This window comes from Temnothorax americanus, unplaced genomic scaffold (assembly GCF_048541705.1).
Source record: "Temnothorax americanus isolate GAGA-0224 unplaced genomic scaffold, ASM4854170v1 Scaffold135, whole genome shotgun sequence".
In the NCBI taxonomy this organism is placed as follows: domain Eukaryota; kingdom Metazoa; phylum Arthropoda; class Insecta; order Hymenoptera; family Formicidae; genus Temnothorax; species Temnothorax americanus.
Window position 1 is genome coordinate 222,243 of NW_027509270.1, and position 19,236 is coordinate 241,478.

The following is a 19,236-nucleotide window of genomic DNA, read 5'->3' on the forward strand; positions in this document are numbered from 1 at the left end:
CTCCTGATAGATACTCTCCGAGTAAATGTTAGCGAGGTTTTCATTATGAGGGGGAAGAAATATTGTATTTTGAACCGACCGCCATATACAAATACACACACACACACAATAACGCTTACAGCCAATCAGAGTTTTCTCCGTGCGCTCCACCTATATTTGTTACTAGCCGGTTGGTAGCGGTAGCAGTTCTCGAGTAACAGTTGTACACGTAACACGCACGCTCTGAATAAAAGTAAAGTTTTACAAAGAATCACGACTCAGAGACAACCCACTTATTCCTCTCATCCGAGTATACAACAATAGGAAAGTATTAGTTAGGAAGCAGGAGATTTGTTATTAGTCGAGTTTATTATATGTAGGTGTATGTAAATATTTGAGTGTAAGGGTTTTACAGTTAAATTGAGTATTGTAAGATGAGAGAGTTGCGTTAATATTTTAAAGTAAAGGTAAAGAATTATTAATATGTCAATATGTGGTTGAAAAATAGGAAAATGGTTGTAATATTAAGGTAGAGGTAGGGATAAAGAAAAAGAGAGAGAATTATGTTTTGTAGTTTTAAGATTTAAGATTAGGCTTTGAGTTTCGCACGCAGAAGTTATGGAAGATATGAGTTTAAGGTATATGATAGGTTCTGGAGTATAAGGTTTATAGAGAGAATGCATTAGAATTCAAGTTTTATAAGTTTTAAGATGGTTTTTCCTGGATTAAAGGAGATTTGAGAAGAATTTAGAAATATATGGAATATTAATATTAGTTGTTGCGCGTTGTTGTATGAAGGTATGTGTGTGTGTGTGTGTGTGTGTGTGTGTGTATAAGTGAATAATGTCCGTTTCTTAGCCTACTGCTGAAGCGGACTAAGTTCAAATATTTTTTTTAGTTTAAGTTGTGAAGTTTAACGTGCAAATAATGGATTAAGTCGTTTAGGGCTTAAGAAATGGTTTTTCTAAAAAAAATTTAAGAAAGTACGGAATAATGAATTAATAGTTGCACGCGTTAAGTTAAAAAAAGTTGGTATGAGTGTGTATAAGGTATATTGTAAACCAAGTGCATTTCTTGGCTTTTTGTAGCTGAAATTAAATAAATCTATCAGTCTAAGAAATCTCGATAAATATGAAATATTAAAATAACATAGGTTGGACTGTTACCGTTGAATATTACATCCTGACATTTTTACCAAATTAATATAATTCTGTTTTATAATATTACTAATTGTATCAATTAATTTTAAATTGACAAATGAACGATTGGATTCAATAGAACGAAAAATCGATTCTAATGTTTTACTAATGTAAAGAAATTAATTATATATATGGTATTTTATATATGTGTATTTAAATATATGCTTATAAATGAAAAGAATACTAAAATTATTAGTCACTTTAACACTGTCCAATATATCCTACAATATCCCAATAATAGCGATCAAAGTTAATATTAGAGAGTGGGAAGAGAATACAATAAATATAAAACGAAAATGTCAAATAAACTTTTTGATTTGATAGTTAATATATAATATGGTTAATTATTGAAGCATGGCGGTATATTAAAATTCAGCGCGGTGTAGAGCCAATAGTGGCGTGACTATGCGTTGTTAAAGCTAGAGTCGTCTGTTTTATCGATAAAATTACCATTTTCTTTCTACTCATGTAGCGTCGTACTAATTTGACAATTAAAAATGTTTTTCCATAATTGGAGTACACGTACATCAATGATGCAGGGAAACTTCGATTTTACATAGAAAACGAGAAAAAATTACGGAATTACAGATTTCCTTAACTACTTTTATCCTAATATGGCGTCTCGAGTTATAGCGATCGCTGTCAACTCATCACAAGATGTGCTTCATATAAAAGATATACCGTTGATACGAACGTGAAAATGAGTTTCCCTGAATTGCACAACAAGAAAAACATCAATGAACCCTCCAAATCGAGATTAAAAGTCTAATATAAGAGTAGGGGAGACTGGGGCGAAGTCGTCATTGCAATTATCACGAAATCTGTATATGTTGTGTGAACTCGGCATTAATACTGTAAACGCGGCTTATGGTGCCCACGTGACTACCGGAGTTTAATGAGGTTATGTGCCATGTTGTGATTCTTATCGAGGCAAACATGTTTTCGGAGGTCGAAAATAAAATTTTTTGCGCGTCGAAAATTTGTAATATCTTAAATATTATTGTGTCTCCAAATCTCAAAGTAAGTGATTCTAAAGAGTAATGCATGCTAAACACGAATCCAGTGAAATTTTTTAATTTTCATTAATTTCTAATATTTTATGAGCGACCAAACTTGAAACTTGTGTCCGGGGCGAAGTCATCACCAAGCCATATCATGGAGGCTTCCGGCGAAAATCAAAGTCAAAGAAGCAGCAGTGGTCAGATTCCGGCGAAGACTTGGATGATATGTGCTGTGTGTTCAGAGATGACAGAATAGAGCTGCAGCTGACGAGAAACGTGCGAGCGTAGGGCACATAAGTGTGTGCGCTTTTCTTGTAATTATTTTTTGCCATCGTGTTTTTAATTAATGTTTCCATTTTTCTATTAAAAAATAATTAATAAAATGTATCCTATCATTTTTCATGATCGGAATTATGAATTTTCATTTAAAATTCAGTCCGAGAATGGAGTGACGACTCCGCCCCGGCAATCTTGACATTTCATTTTTTGCACCTTTGTCGATTTCACTCTATACAAGTTGAACAAAGCGACGTAGACCAAAAATGTCCGTATAAATTTTGTAGCCAAGGGTTCACTCTTTACAAGGATATACCACATTTTATTAAAATTATTTGTTTTGTTGTTAAAAATCGGCACCGAAAAAATAGTGACGACTTCGCCCCGGTCTCCCCTACAGTGTATAGGAAGATTCATGCGTATGTGTGCGTGCAATGTAGGTGTTATCCTTGTCTATATCCTTGTCTATACAAGGACAGATATAGGTCGATAACATAAAAAATGATGATTTTGTCGATTATACAGACGACTCCAGCATCATCTTAATGTGTCATCACGCGGTTGACCCTCCCTCGCACTGAATTTTAATGTACGTACCATCGAGGCCATGCTTCAATAAAAAAATAACCATAATTAAATTACTATCACATCGAAAAGTTTAAGACATTTTCATTAGAGACCTTCATCTTTTATCCACTTTATTAACCGTAATCGGCAATATTGGGACACATTGTAAATATATATGTATAATAAATTTTTGTAGAAGGGAATAACCTACTCCTACACAAAACCTTCCAGAGGAATCCTTTTTTAACGGTTTCCTTAAAAATGTCGCCAGATTATTAGTAACTTATTGGATTAAAATTCTAAACGGAAACTGTTTCCGTCATGTTGCCCTGTGGTTTCCACAACTTATTATATTTTCAATTCGTAAGAGGGCAACTGTAATCAAGCTGTCATAACTATTAGTGGCAATAAAAGTCGGCAATCCAATAGGCAAAATCAGAAGCCGCTTTCCTCAATATTGAAGGCAACTTAAGCAGAGAAGTTTTAAGCAAATTAACAGCAACCTGCGGGCAACTTGCTATCTGGGTATTAAAACTCATATTTTTTTACGTCATACATATAAAAATATAGCTCAAAAATATACAGATGTCTCAGATCTACCGTATCAACTATAATAATATTCAATTCTTGAGATCTTTAAGATAATGATTCTCATACTAAGATATTGAAAAATTAAAATTTAAGGCTCTTGTAACGAAATTCTGTAACTCCTTATAACAACAGTTTCGGTATCGTTGCGCAGGTATATGGTAAAAAAACTTTTACAATTCTGTACCTCGTTATTGTTGTATTATCATTGCGCAGCTTTTTTACCATATAGTATACTGGGGCCCTATTCTTGAAAAATATCGCATACGATATGTCATAGATATCACAATCTACAACCAATGGCCTAGTTTACACCGATCACTTGATACTCGTATTAAGTAGTAAATAACTAGTAAATTAGTTTGAGAAAGACTGGGGAAAAAGAATGTGGCTTTTTGACAGACTGGTGTGGACGGTAATGGGATACGGAGCAGAAGTTTGGGGATGGAGGGAGAGGGAGAAGAGAGTTGGAGAGAATAAAGAAAAAATATATTAAATGGGTTTTGGGAGTAAATGGAAGAACACCGGATTACTTGGTAAGGGAGGATCTCCAAAGGGTGAAGCTAAGAGGAAGGGCTGGGATGATGGCATGGAGATTCGAGAAAAAATTAGAGGAAAGTGGAAGTGACGAAGTGACCTGGCGAGGCTATGTTACGGGAAGTTGAGGGGAAGGCAGAAGGAGGGAAGAACGGGATCAAGTTGGGAACGAGAGAGGGAAAGTTTTTTCGAAGAAAGAGGAGTGGAATTAATTAAAAGGGCTGGAAAGGTTGTGACGTGACAAAAGTCGCGTCCCTTACCCCAGATGGGAGCTCGGCCGAGGGAGGCGTCAGGGATGGTGCCTCCGCCCGAGGCGGGCGGAGAGCGAGCCTTTAGGTTAGGATTAAGACCTTTTGCGAGCGTTACAGGTCGAGGGAGTGCGGAGCAGATGGCCAGGGTCACGACGAGTGTAACGGCTTATGCCGCGTCGAGGGACTTACGGCTGGACAACCAGGAGCTTCCGAGGGCGTACGATCGGCGGGCGGGTCACGCTGGGGCCTACAGCCGGCAGATCAGATGACCTGTCAAGGCGTCACGGATGGCACGAGAGCACTGCAGCCCGGATACGGGGGACGCCCCGACGAAGGTCCCCGTTAAGGAACGGGGCCACCACCGCTGAGTACCGCTCCCGGTCGACGAGCCATGGCCCGTCCAGCCTGGCCGTCGAGGAACCGGACGATGAGACGCGGCCTGGACAGCCGGTCTCAAATAGGCGGACTTTAAAACTACCGCCGGCGGATGGGCGCAGTGACGAGGGGCGCTCGCGAAGGGCGCGACGATCGCCTAGAGGGATCGCTGGCAGGCCAGGGCGCAGCACCGATCAGGCTAGGGAAACCGGCGCGCGCGGGCGCGCGCGGGCCCTGCGTGGTCCCGCCGGATCAAGGAAACGCCACTGTCGAGCGAGCCGCCATCCCGGCAACATCCAGCCCTGAGAGCGAGTGACGAGCCGCCGGAGCGAGACGAAATTGTAAGGCCACTGCTCAGCCTTCCTCGAAGTAAGATCGCGAGAATACCTAGGCCCTCCCGGGAGTCGCGTTGTGCCGCGGTAAAGTATGAAATCGGCTGTAATTAAAGAATATCGAGTGCCATACCGCGGGAGGGCCCGTGCGACGAGGTGATCGCGAGTGCCCGCCTCGGGGATGAAAACGTACGGCCGCCGACAGTCAGCGTACATGTAATTTCGTTGTGATATCGTTTCGTGTACTTCGTTGCGTATGATTTCGTTGTGAGTAATTTCGTTCGCGTAATTTCGTTGCGGGTGATTTCGTCGCGTGGAATTTCCTGAACGCCGTTGGCTTAACCGTGCCGTAGTTTTGAGAAGTGGCTCTCGCGCGTGAGAGAGCCTCGTAGTTATCGTTGCCGGTTAAGTTCATGCCATTTGTAAGTAGCTATACGTGCGTTTCATCGGGATTAATGACCCACGGTTGTGTCGAGTTAACGGGTGGGGCCATTCGTGCGTTTCGAGGGGAGAGAAGATCCCCAGCGTTGTCGCGGTAGACCGTAGGGAAATTGCGTAATTGTTTAAGGAGATTGCGTTGGTTATTTGTTAGCATCTCGCGTTTGACCGTCCGGGTGGAATTCGCTGCAACTTATGTCGGGGAATACTCTTGTGCGAATTCAATCGGGATTGCCGTGCAGCTCAGCGACGGAATGAGTATCGCGCTCGTGGGGTGACACGTGGCGTGTACTCGAATTCTGCTTGTTCGCCGTGGAACTCGCTATCGTCCACTTGTTATCTGCCTTAACCGAAATATAATTTAATGTTTTATGTATTTGAGTGTGATGATTGCGCTACGCTCCCTCTCCTATTCCATCCGCGGTTGATCAAAGAAGCCCACGCCTGAGAAATACTGCGATCTCGTGAATCGTGGTGCGAGGAATCGCACCTGGCGCCCAACATAACATCTCTAAAATACTCAGTCGAGCTACCATCGGGGTTTCGGAGAGCAGTATCGCGAATATTGATAGAGATTATAGTGAAGAAAGCGACGGCGCGCTCCTCCACGGCCGGCGAGACCGCGAGGACATCGTCGTCGTCGTTATAAAATTTTGGCGCCCAACGTGGGGCTCGAACATGACGCTCCTCGGTCGCGAGGGGATGCAAATAGTAAAAAGTTTAGGCGTCCCAACCACGCGAGAGGGGGGCGCAACCATCCGAATGGCAAACGGACAAATAGCCCCGATTCAAAAAGAAGCCTCGCTTTCTATCCATCTAAAGGATCGGAGTCGGAAGATCTCGGTAGGCATATTGCCGGATTTGGCCGTGCCGTGTATCGTGGGGATGGACTTCTTGACAAAATTCGGTATCGCGCTAGACTTCGGAAAAGGGGAGTGGCATTTTGCGGATAGGCATCGTGTCCGCTACCAGTTTCAATTGAAAGAAACGGACCCCCGCGTTTGTGGGCTCGCGGAGCTAACTAAAGATCAGGAAAAACATCTGAAAAATTTTTTACGGAAAATAGTAGCACCATCGGGAGACCCCGGTCTGACCAACCTAACCGAACATAAAATAGAAGTAGGAGATCATCCGCCGCTAAAGCAACGCTGCTATTTAGTCTCGCCAAAGGTGCAAGAAGCAATCCGCGCAGAGGTAGATAAAATGTTAGCAGCCGGAATAATTGAGCCGTCAGCAAGTCAATGGTCGAACCCAATCGTGATGGTGAAGAAATCGAATGGCAAGTACCGGTTTTGCCTGGATTTCCGCGGAGTTAATAAGATATCTAAAAAGGACGCGTACCCGATACCACCAATGGACGGGATACTCAATAAGTTACGTTCGGCAAAATATATTTCTACAATCGACCTTAGCCAGGCTTACTTTCAGATTCCGTTGAATAAAGATAGCCGAGAGATTACCGCGTTTAGCGTCCCGGGAAAAGGCTTATATCATTTCGTCCGAATGCCATACGGATTAACGGGTGCCCCCGCGACGTTCCAGCGACTATTAGATAGTTTAATAGGCCCGGAAATGGAGCCTTTAGTTTTCGCGTACCTAGACGATATAATTGTCGCGACGGAAACTTTCGAGGAACACCTCGAATGGCTAAAACGAGTGTTAGATAAAATTAAAGCTGCGGGATTAACGATTAATATGGATAAATGCGAGTTCTGTAGATCTCAGGTTAAGTATTTAGGCTTCGTGGTGGAGGCGGGAGGCGTATCGGTGGACCCAGAAAAGACGCGCCCCGTGCTAGAGTACCCGGCGCCTCGAACACTGAGACAATTGCGTAGATTTCTCGGGATGTCATCGTGGTATAGGAAGTTTATACCGGAGTTCGCGACGCTAAGTGAGCCCTTGACCCGCCTTTTGAAGAAAGGCAGGCGCTGGGAGTGGGGGGATGAACAAGTTCATGCATTTAATAGCATTAGGAGTAGCTTAATGGCGGCCCCCGTCCTGGCATGCCCAGATTTTAAAGAACCTTTCGTGTTACAAACCGATGCGAGCTCGGTTGGGTTGGGGGCGGTCTTGACTCAGAACCTAGAGGGGGAAGAACGCGTAATAGCCTATGCCAGTCGCGTGTTGTCGGACCCGGAAAAGCGGTACTCGGTGACTGAACAAGAGTGCCTGGCCGTGGTGTGGGCCATTCAGAAGTTTAGGCCGTACTTAGAGGGTTACAAGTTCACCGTAGTTACGGATCATAGTAGCTTGCGGTGGCTCCACAACTTGAAAAATCCCACGGGTCGTTTGGCCCGATGGGCGTTAGAATTATTAGAGTATGATTATACAGTGGAGTACCGCAAGGGAGCCCTACACCACGTGCCCGATGCCTTGTCGCGAATGTACGAAAGCGCGGAAGGTGGAAGAGTAAACGCCGCCATCGAGATCGAGGAGTGTGAGGGTACAAGTGACGAGTGGTATCGCAGGCGGTATAGGGAGGTAGCGACTGACCCGAAGCGGTTTGCTCACTGGAAAATAGTTGATCGGCAGCTATACTTTTTGCGACCGCGACCGGTGATTTCGGACATAGTTGAGGATTTGGACCGGTGGAAGCTGGTATTGCCGAGAGAATTACGCGCCGAGGCCCTTCGCGAATCCCACGACGCGCCGCAGGCCGGTCATTTGGGAGTCGAAAAGACATATCAGCGTCTCGCCGTGTCGTACTATTGGCCAAATATGTTTCGCGAGGTCACTCGGTACATTCGGACGTGCGACACATGTCAGAGGACGAAGGTCGAGCAAGCTAGTCCCGCGGGGTGGATGGGCCGCCGCGTTATAGAAGGGCCGTGGACTTCGATCGCCGCGGACATAGTGGGGCCCTTGCCTCGCAGCAGGGCCGGCTACCAGTACCTTCTGGTGATCCAAGATTTATTCACAAGATGGATCGAGTTGAAGCCTTTGCGAGCGGCTACCGGCCCGAAAATTAAAGAGGCGTTGGAGGATCTTATCGTGTCGCGGTGGGGTACGCCGAAGATCCTCCTCACGGATAATGGAACTGAGTTCGTGAATCGCGTGATGAAGGGTTTCGCTGAGGAGCATGGCATCACGCACGCCACGGTGCCACCGTACCACCCGCAGGCCAACCCCGTGGAGAGGGTCAATAGGACCCTGAAAACAATGATCGTGTCGTTTATTGAGAGGGATCATCGGGAGTGGGATAAATACCTTCCACAGTTTCGTTTTGCTTATAATACGGCGGCGCATTCGTCGTTGGGAGCGTCACCGGCGTTCGTGAACTTGGGACGTGAGCTAGTGCCGCCGAACTTGTTGCGTGACCAGGGGGAGGACGTGACTCAGGTGGAGCCGCGGGACCCGGCGGAGTGGTCCCAGCGGATGATCGAATTAAGGGCCGTTCGAGAATGGGTGGCGGAGAATATGGACCAGGCGAACCAGAAGCAGGCCGCGCATTATAATCTGCGTAGGCGGCCGCGAAGATTCCGAGTCGGGGACTTAGTATTAAGGCGGCAGCACGTGCTGTCGTCAGCCGCACAGAATATCGCGGGAAAACTGGCGCCGAAATTCCAGGGACCCCTACGAGTGAAACGGGTGATCTCTCCGGTGGTGTACGAGTTGACACAGCTGGACGGGTCAACCGTAGGGAAAGTGCATGTTAAGGATGTGAAACCGTACTACCCCCCTAACACCGAACCTACGTGTGGTAATTGAGCGTGTGCATGTCGAACCCTTCCGCCTCCTTCCTGTTCCCTGAGAAGGAAATTCGCGTGGAAGTTGGAACGGGGCGAGATGAACGGGGTAGGACGTAGTTGAGGAAATTTGGAGGGGAACAAAGTCGGGAAACAATGGTACGGTGAATTGGTCGGTTAAATTTGGGGAAAGATTGGGAAGTAATTCGGAGATTTTCGTTTCGGGTAATTTTCGTGTACTATTGAGTAACGTTGGAAGGGAAGACGCATTGACTGATCGGGGTCGGACGGGGCAAAGCCGTCACCGACGGAGTGAGGTCTCATGAGGGAAATGAATGGGGTATATCAGAAGGCTTGAGCGGTGGTCTCCGGCGGACCGGGGCGGACGTCCCCCTCGGCACTCGTCTGGGAGCGGGGAGTTGTGACGTGACAAAAGTCGCGTCCCTTACCCCAGATGGGAGCTCGGCCGAGGGAGGCGTCAGGGATGGTGCCTCCGCCCGAGGCGGGCGGAGAGCGAGCCTTTAGGTTAGGATTAAGACCTTTTGCGAGCGTTACAGGTCGAGGGAGTGCGGAGCAGATGGCCAGGGTCACGACGAGTGTAACGGCTTATGCCGCGTCGAGGGACTTACGGCTGGACAACCAGGAGCTTCCGAGGGCGTACGATCGGCGGGCGGGTCACGCTGGGGCCTACAGCCGGCAGATCAGATGACCTGTCAAGGCGTCACGGATGGCACGAGAGCACTGCAGCCCGGATACGGGGGACGCCCCGACGAAGGTCCCCGTTAAGGAACGGGGCCACCACCGCTGAGTACCGCTCCCGGTCGACGAGCCATGGCCCGTCCAGCCTGGCCGTCGAGGAACCGGACGATGAGACGCGGCCTGGACAGCCGGTCTCAAATAGGCGGACTTTAAAACTACCGCCGGCGGATGGGCGCAGTGACGAGGGGCGCTCGCGAAGGGCGCGACGATCGCCTAGAGGGATCGCTGGCAGGCCAGGGCGCAGCACCGATCAGGCTAGGGAAACCGGCGCGCGCGGGCGCGCGCGGGCCCTGCGTGGTCCCGCCGGATCAAGGAAACGCCACTGTCGAGCGAGCCGCCATCCCGGCAACATCCAGCCCTGAGAGCGAGTGACGAGCCGCCGGAGCGAGACGAAATTGTAAGGCCACTGCTCAGCCTTCCTCGAAGTAAGATCGCGAGAATACCTAGGCCCTCCCGGGAGTCGCGTTGTGCCGCGGTAAAGTATGAAATCGGCTGTAATTAAAGAATATCGAGTGCCATACCGCGGGAGGGCCCGTGCGACGAGGTGATCGCGAGTGCCCGCCTCGGGGATGAAAACGTACGGCCGCCGACAGTCAGCGTACATGTAATTTCGTTGTGATATCGTTTCGTGTACTTCGTTGCGTATGATTTCGTTGTGAGTAATTTCGTTCGCGTAATTTCGTTGCGGGTGATTTCGTCGCGTGGAATTTCCTGAACGCCGTTGGCTTAACCGTGCCGTAGTTTTGAGAAGTGGCTCTCGCGCGTGAGAGAGCCTCGTAGTTATCGTTGCCGGTTAAGTTCATGCCATTTGTAAGTAGCTATACGTGCGTTTCATCGGGATTAATGGCCCACGGTTGTGTCGAGTTAACGGGTGGGGCCATTCGTGCGTTTCGAGGGGAGAGAAGATCCCCAGCGTTGTCGCGGTAGACCGTAGGGAAATTGCGTAATTGTTTAAGGAGATTGCGTTGGTTATTTGTTAGCATCTCGCGTTTGACCGTCCGGGTGGAATTCGCTGCAACTTATGTCGGGGAATACTCTTGTGCGAATTCAATCGGGATTGCCGTGCAGCTCAGCGACGGAATGAGTATCGCGCTCGTGGGGTGACACGTGGCGTGTACTCGAATTCTGCTTGTTCGCCGTGGAACTCGCTATCGTCCACTTGTTATCTGCCTTAACCGAAATATAATTTAATGTTTTATGTATTTGAGTGTGATGATTGCGCTACGCTCCCTCTCCTATTCCATCCGCGGTTGATCAAAGAAGCCCACGCCTGAGAAATACTGCGATCTCGTGAATCGTGGTGCGAGGAATCGCACCTGGCGCCCAACATAACATCTCTAAAATACTCAGTCGAGCTACCATCGGGGTTTCGGAGAGCAGTATCGCGAATATTGATAGAGATTATAGTGAAGAAAGCGACGGCGCGCTCCTCCACGGCCGGCGAGACCGCGAGGACATCGTCGTCGTCGTCGTAAGGTTAAGGCAGGTTAAGGACAGAAGGAGAAAGGTGAGTACTATACTCTATTCTAAAGAGATAGAGAAAAGCAAAGGAAAGAGAGATGGGAGAAGATTGGGAAGTCGGAATACAATAGATGGTACAAGGTAGTAAAATGCGAAGGTATTCCGGGGTATTTGAAGAAGGGGTGAGGAGAGAGCAGATGGAGAAGAGTGGCCAGGTGTAGGTTAGGAAATGAGATGAGGGAGAGCAGGGATGGAGAAGAGTGGCCAGGTATAGGTTAGGGAATGAGATGAGGGAGAGCAGGAATGGAGAAGAGTGGCCAGGTATAGGTTAGGGAATGAGATGAGGGAGAGCAGGGATGGAGAAGAGTGGCCAGGTATAGGTTAGGGAATGAGATGAGGGAGAGCAGGTATTGGGAGGGAGAAAAAAAGAAGAAATGTAGGTTGTGTGTAAAAGTAAGGCGGAAACGTAGGAGTATGTGTGGGAGGAATGTAGAAGGTGGAAAGCAGGAGGGGGAAGTTGGCAGGAAATAGTGGTATGAGTATTGGGAGAGAAAGAGGAGGGTGAGGGTTGGATGATGAAAATAGAGGGGGAAAGAATAGAAAATCGCGGTGGAGTAAAGAAAGGTAGAGAGAGAGAGAGAGAGAAAGAGAGAGAGAGAGAGAGAGAGAGAGAGAGAGAGAGAGAGAGAGCGCTAGGGCTGTGAGAAAGTTGTGTCGGTTAAAAGAAAACAGATGTGTACAGAACGCAAGAGGAAATGGAAGTCCCATGGAGAGGCGGTGTGTGTGTGTGTGTACATTAGGAAGAAGGGAGGAGGAAGCATAGCTATGCAGAATCTTCCCTTCATAAGTTAGATTTAAGGTCTTAGATAAGTTTAGGTTAAGAATTTAGGTTAAGATTTTTTTTGTATAAAGATTGTAAGCCCTACGGGGAAAACAATAAATTACTACTACTACTACTACTACTACTACTAGTGAATTAGTTTGATTATTGGTTGATCAGCTCAAATATACTATTTGATACGCGTATCAAGAGATCGATGTAAACTAGGCCAATAGCATACTTGCGAAGTGTGATTTTCTAGTGACATTCCTAAAATATCGTATGCGATATTTTTCAAGAATAGGGCCTCAGCACAACTGTCGTTATTAGTATATAATAGTCGTTCGACATTAATCGCAATCGTAAGAGTTGTAAGAAATTAACCAATCACAATCTGTTATTCTGCTTGCGATCAAAGAATAATAGACTGTGGTCAATTTCTTACGACTCTTACGATTGCGACTAATGTAGAACGACCATTACGACAACATAAAGACCACTGCACGTAACAAAGTTTTAGTTGTAATTGTAAGGCCTTCTTCAAGCGCAAAGAGAATAATCGACTGTGATTGGTCTATTTTCTTACAGCCTTACGATTACAACTAAAACATTGTTACGTACAATGGCCTTAAGACGAATTACAGAATCGCACTACTGGGCTCTTACCGTGGTCATGTGAAATCGTGATGTCAGAGACAAAAAATGATGCAAGAATTCTCAGCCTGTCATTTCTCACCTTTGGCGTCACGATCTAACATAGCCGCGGCGAGTACCCAGGAACCTTAAATGGAAAAAATTTAAAACTGGTTTCAGATTGTTCAAATTTTTGTCCTTGTTGTGTAATATCAATGTTTCTGCTTTGATTAATTGTAAATATTTGAAAACTGATAAATGCCGGGTATACATTTACTACAATGCAATATACCATAGTTGAACTTTACGATCAGATTGACTAATTCTAAACGCTTTCAATTTTAAAACTGTTGCAATTTCAATATTTTGGTATAAGGATTTATATATTTAAAGGACCTCTAGAAATTTGTTACCAGCAGTTCATGCGATAGAGTTTGAGATACTCGTATATATGAAGGAAAAAAAGTATAACTATTAATTAAAAAATCATGTGCAATTGAAAAACTCTTAAGTGTTTTCTTCTTACATTTTTAGAAAATAAAATCATTCAGAAAAATAAAGTATTAACAATATAAACTATATATTAAATTATAAAATAAATACATTTATTTAATATATAATTGCAAAACATTGCATTTTTCGTAAATATCAATACTGTTAATTTTAAAAACTCCGATCACCAAAGAGGCTAAGAAAATAGAAGAAAAAATAAATAAATAAAATAACACACCCCATTAGGTATCGGCATCCCCTAGTTCACAGGATCACACACGGTAACATAAAAAATAATATTAGTTACATACATAGTATGTAACTTTTATGTGAACATTTATATAGATTATTGTGTACGATATTCTTTAACGGATTTAAAATAAAGATTTTTGTAGTAAAAATATACGTATTTATGTTCGCTATTTCTAAATGTTTAATATTCAACTTTCTTATAACTAAACCACAAGTTGCAATTTTATCAAGAAAATTATCACAACATAAATTTTATATTATCTTATTAAATAAAAAAATAGAAAGAATCTATTAATAAAATTTTCAAGGAGTAAACTCCACTCTAGAGACCCAAAAAGTAGAAGAATTTTTTGTGGTTAAAACAAAAAGGAAATCAAAAGTCTATTTAAAGAACTTTATTGTACATGTCTTAAAGTGTATAAAACAATTTTTTATTTTTTAAAGCTACGTTCGGAAACGCTACCCTGAAGGTAGACTCGGGTGAGTAGTAGTGGGGGCAGGGTGCACCCTGGGTGTAAGTAGTTTCCGAACGGCAAATAAAGCGGGGAGCACACACTTCTGCACAACGCATAATGCGTAAGCATAAGAAAATTGATTGATCTATATACATGTGCATAAGGAAACAGACCAATCAATTTTCTTATGCTTATGCATTATGCAAAAGTCTGTGTTTCCCGCTTAAGTAATAAAACATGGCGGATGAAAGGCAATCCCGAGAAAATATTATTGTATCCTGCGCCATAACTAGACAAGAAATAATCAGTTTATATGCAGATAGTAATGACACAGTATAATATTTACTTATGCTGTGGTAATGATGAGCCGCTGAGTGCTTCTACAGCTTCTACTTCCTTTTAGTAAAATTAGTGGTGCAATCACCAAATAACGATAAAATAATATATTTTTTTATTTAAAGTTATTACTTTACAAAAGGAGTGTAAAATATATCGATCGCTTAAGCAACTGTAAGATATACCTACATAAGATGAATTATTAATTAATATGAATAATAGAGAAAAACATATTCGTAATTAGCGTCAAGATATTATTAAACGTAGATAAAATCTGATAATAAATTAGCGGTAGGCAATAGAATATAATTAACTTTACTTAAATCCAACTAATCAAAGTTATTAATATTATAAGTTAACAGTTCGACCAATTTAGCAAATCGTAACGCAAACCCGGTAAAACATTTTTTATATAAAAACATATTTAAATATATATAATCATAATATTATATAAAATATTACATAAAATATGTCTACATATGTCCATACTATGTTTTTCTCTTGTATAATCTCTGTTCGTATGTACAAGAAAAAAAAAGAAAAAAAATTGGAAAATAATTCAAAGCATAATTTTTGCAGTTTTTTTATAACAAAAAATAAAGTGAAAAATTGTGAAAAATTTGCTCATATGTAATCATATTTTATATACAATTATTACATTTATATATGATTATATTTGATTATATATAGGCAAATAAATAAACAATGCAAAAATGATCCTTTTAATTATTTTCTAATTCTCTTTCTTTTTATTTTTCTTGTAAATACGAACAAAAATTATACAAGAAAAAATATATACATAAACATATTTTATATAATATTTTATATCATATAATTATATATATTTAAATGTTTTTATATAAAAAATTTTTTGCCGGGAATAGATAATGAAGCTACAAATTCAAGTATTTAACGCACAGTACGCGATATTCACCAGCTTCGCTTCGAAGAGAAAAGATACGTAATTGCCCTGATGTCGCCAGCTGACGTCATCATGCCCGTTCCCAATATCTGGGCTGCGTTCGGGGAGCGCGCTATTAGCGCTATTTGCTTATTCTATCTTTGTTTTATACCTGATGAGCGATAAAGATAGAATGATGTAATAGCGCTAATAACGCGCTCCCCGAACGTAGCCCTGGTGTATTGTATACAAAGTGCTAGACACAGAGATATATGGAAATATTCATGAATGGATTTCGATCAAAATTCAATTATTCCCTAGATTTCTATTGTTTTTTAGGGAAAACGGAATAATTTCAATCGGAATCCATTCCGAACAGTTCCATAGAAGAAGAAACTTTATTGCTACAGTTTAAAAAATTCCGCTAAATGTAATAAGTTACCCGTATTCACCCTGAAATTTCGGGGTGGAAAATTTTCGGAAAATTTTCCGAAAAGTTTCCGAACAACTTCATCTCTATCACATTGGTACAGCCCGAACGTTTCCGAGCAGCGTGAGCATTGGCGGATGCACCCGGGTGAAGTTTCCCAACGCAGCCCAAATGGCGGCGCTGGAGCTTTGTAAGCGTAAGCGTTTTTTTGCGGGAGGCGCTCCGGGGCTTGCAGCATAAGTGCCGCTTAACCTGGAACAAAAAACTACAATTTTTCATAATCTGCATGATAATAGCTAGAGAAATACGTAGGGGATTTTTAAAATATCGTTTTTCATAGAAATGGCAAGCATTAAAAAAAAAAGTTAATTAAAAACAACTTTTTTCAAATGCTCGCCATTTCTATGAAAAACGATATTTTAAAAATCCCCTACGTATTTCTCTAGCTATTATCATGCAGATTATGAAAAATTGTAGTTTTTTGTTCCAGGTTAAGCGGCACTTATGCTGCAAGTCCCGAAGCACCTCCTGCAAAAAAACGCTTACGCTTACAAAGCTCCAGCGCCGCCATTTAAAAAATAAAATATTGTTTCAGTGGGGATCCTGCAGTGACAGGCGAACTTCCTCAATGTTGATAATGTCAACCTTTCTAATTTTGTTTTCCCTATATCTGTCTTTGTCTAACAAAATGACATCTGTCCTTGTTCGATTGCTTGCCATCTCTCGCAAGATCCGGCAACTACTGTTGTTGCTCTTCTTGTCATCCTGCATCCGTATTTGCATTACTAAAATAAAATTTCGATTGATCTTTTTTTGTACGCATTGAATCTTACTTCTACTTCACGATATTATTCCTACATGTTTTCCCAAGGGAGGATGATAAACATTATGTATGTATAAACTGCAGAATTTTTGTTTTAAGCAAATATTGTCGTCAGGTGACAGCTGTATGTGCCCCAATAAGTAATATTTTTAATTTTTTGGTGTTTTTGATATAAAATCGCGTTTGTTACCTTAGATTTTTGTGTAGACTTTAATTCTGTAAAAGATTTTTGCAATTCTATAAAGCCAATTAAAAGATCTATCTAAAAACGATAATGTCGGTAAATCCCAAATTACCGACAATTGCAGGGAGAGCTCCAACTTTGAGTAGACTGCACAGAATTTAAAAAAATGTGTACACAATTAAAATATGCACGAAAATACATTGCGCGAGTGTTGATTACAAGACAAAAATCGGAAAAAATTAAAAAAATACATTTTTGAGCTGTCACCTACCGTAAACGTTTGCTTAATACAGGAGTTGTACAGTTTGTATGTACAAAATAAGATACACGCGCCATTCGTATAATGTAAACAAAGAATACCGTACATGAAAAACTAAAATTAAAAACGTAACAAAAAAGTTTGAGCTTTCACTACTATTTTGTGCAAAAGCACATGCAGGTTGATAGGATAAGCAGTATTGCGTGTAGCAAGAGATGGCGCAGCGATCGAACAAGGACAGATTACTATAGTTAAACAAGGACACATATAGAGAAAACAGGTTTAGAAATGTTGACATTATCGACATCAAGGAAGTTCGGCCTTCGCTTTAGGATCCCCTTAAGACATGTACAATAAAGTCCTTTAAATAGATTTTTAATTTACTTTTTTTTTTACCACAAAAAAATCTTATATTTTTCGGGCCTCTAGAGTGGTGTTACCCCTCAAGTTATATATAAAGAACATTCTCTATTATTTTCTGTTTAGCTAAGATATGTTTATCATGTCTTGTCACATACATAAAATGATAACACAAATAATAAAAATACATAAATATCTATCCTTATTATTTTCTATCGATTTATCATTTTATCATCAAAAGATTAAACATATATGTTTACTTACCGCACCATAAGCATACATATTATTATGTGTCTGACTTGGGTTGACTTTACTTAATAGAAATCTGGCTTGTGAACCACCTTGTTCCGTATCAATATACCGAGGCGCAGGAAATCTAATAGCTAATGTTTCCGCAGCATCATCAACAGGTGCTGCTAGTAACTGCCGGAAATTTTCGTACTCTGGTAAGTCTTGATATTTTAACTGTCGCCACTGTGCAATAGTCTATAAAACATAAATTTTAAAACAATACAAACAAACGCTTTGCTCTTTATAAAGATTTATATACTGTTAAAATATACACAACACGCGCGCGTGCAACAAATTTTTGTATATACCATCTTTTATAAGATTATTTTCAATGGGATGGCCCAAGTCTAGAAAAACGATCGAATAACTCGTAAATAGATTTAAAAAAAAATGTTTCAGATAAAAATTGTAAAGTTTAAAAAGAGGCATTTAAAATTCCTACTGGCTCGATTGCCAAATCCGCGTTGACAATACACACATCACACCTGACGACCGCGCCACATGGATAGTGTTTCTGTGTGCGTGAGTGAAGGGGAAAAACGCCGGTATGCTCGGGCTCGATATCGCACCACTGCTTTTATCTGAAACATTTTTTGGTAAACATGGCGTTAAGGGGACCCACTTCCGATGACCTTGAATTTAACATATATTGTCAAGGACACCCTCCCGAGTAACATGCAAGTAATTTTAGTCGGGGATCGCTTTTTATTAAAAAGTTATTAACAAATAAAGTTTGAAAAATATAGCAGCTATTTTGAGTATTGGAAGGCATAAATGACTAATATATATGTCGAAATAGTTCACGCATACACTTTCCACGCGAAATATTCTTTCGACGTATAGATTAGTGACGCGCTTTACAAGTATTTAAGGTGGCTCTAAAGTGACATCGTTAGTCAATAATACAACTCACATAAAACTTGATAAAATACATTATGATTTTTCCTAAACATTTTATCTAAATAAAAATTATTAATATTGATAATGTTTCCATTGATTTTTATAAGTAATTTATAAATTTATAATAACTATAAAAAGTCGATTGATTATATGTTGTCTTGATTTTTTCGCGTCAGTGCGCAAGTACTGTGTAGATAGTGTAAATCTAGCAGCCGACTCGCCGTCTCCCCGCTGGCGTATATAACCTCTTAGCGTGTCCATGACATTTTACTTCCGTGACACGCACATGCATCATCACTTTCTCGATCAAATATTTCTTAAAAATCCATGGCAACACACAACCTTTCATATACCACTGGAAAGCTTATGATTTCATCTTTCAGTGTTCAGTTTTTTATTAACATCTCTAGTTTTTCTTAAAAGATATCATATCATTTCCGGTAAAAATTCAATAACCTCTTATAAGAGCTATGTTAAAAAGTGATTTTTTATATTGCTCGCTAGCAATAATTTACATGGCAACATGGTCTCAAATTTTAAGAGATGGTTTATTATATGTTAAAGAACAACCTCCCAAAGTTTTATTTATATGGCTAGTCTTTTAGTTTACCTTAGAGCCACCTTAAGTGTTTAAAGCGCGTCAACTTCTTA

The 19,236-nt window shown here is 41.9% G+C and overlaps 1 protein-coding gene across 4 annotated transcripts in view; it reads right to left on the reverse strand.

The window, feature by feature from the left end:
- Sec23 (transport protein Sec23) overlaps positions 1 to 19,236 on the reverse strand; it is a 46,922-nt gene that overhangs the window by 15,973 nt on the left and 11,713 nt on the right. For 2 of the 4 annotated variants that reach the window (XM_077400461.1, XM_077400460.1), the window contains exons 10-11: positions 17,659 to 17,880; positions 13,633 to 13,653 (exon numbers count right to left, since the gene is read on the reverse strand). In XM_077400461.1, the coding sequence (XP_077256587.1) occupies positions 13,633 to 13,653; positions 17,659 to 17,880 (243 nt within the window). Of the gene's footprint in view, positions 1 to 13,632; positions 13,654 to 17,658; positions 17,881 to 18,149; positions 18,267 to 19,236 lie in introns of those variants that run through there. The other 2 variants (XM_077400462.1, XM_077400463.1) reach the window with 2 other exon arrangements.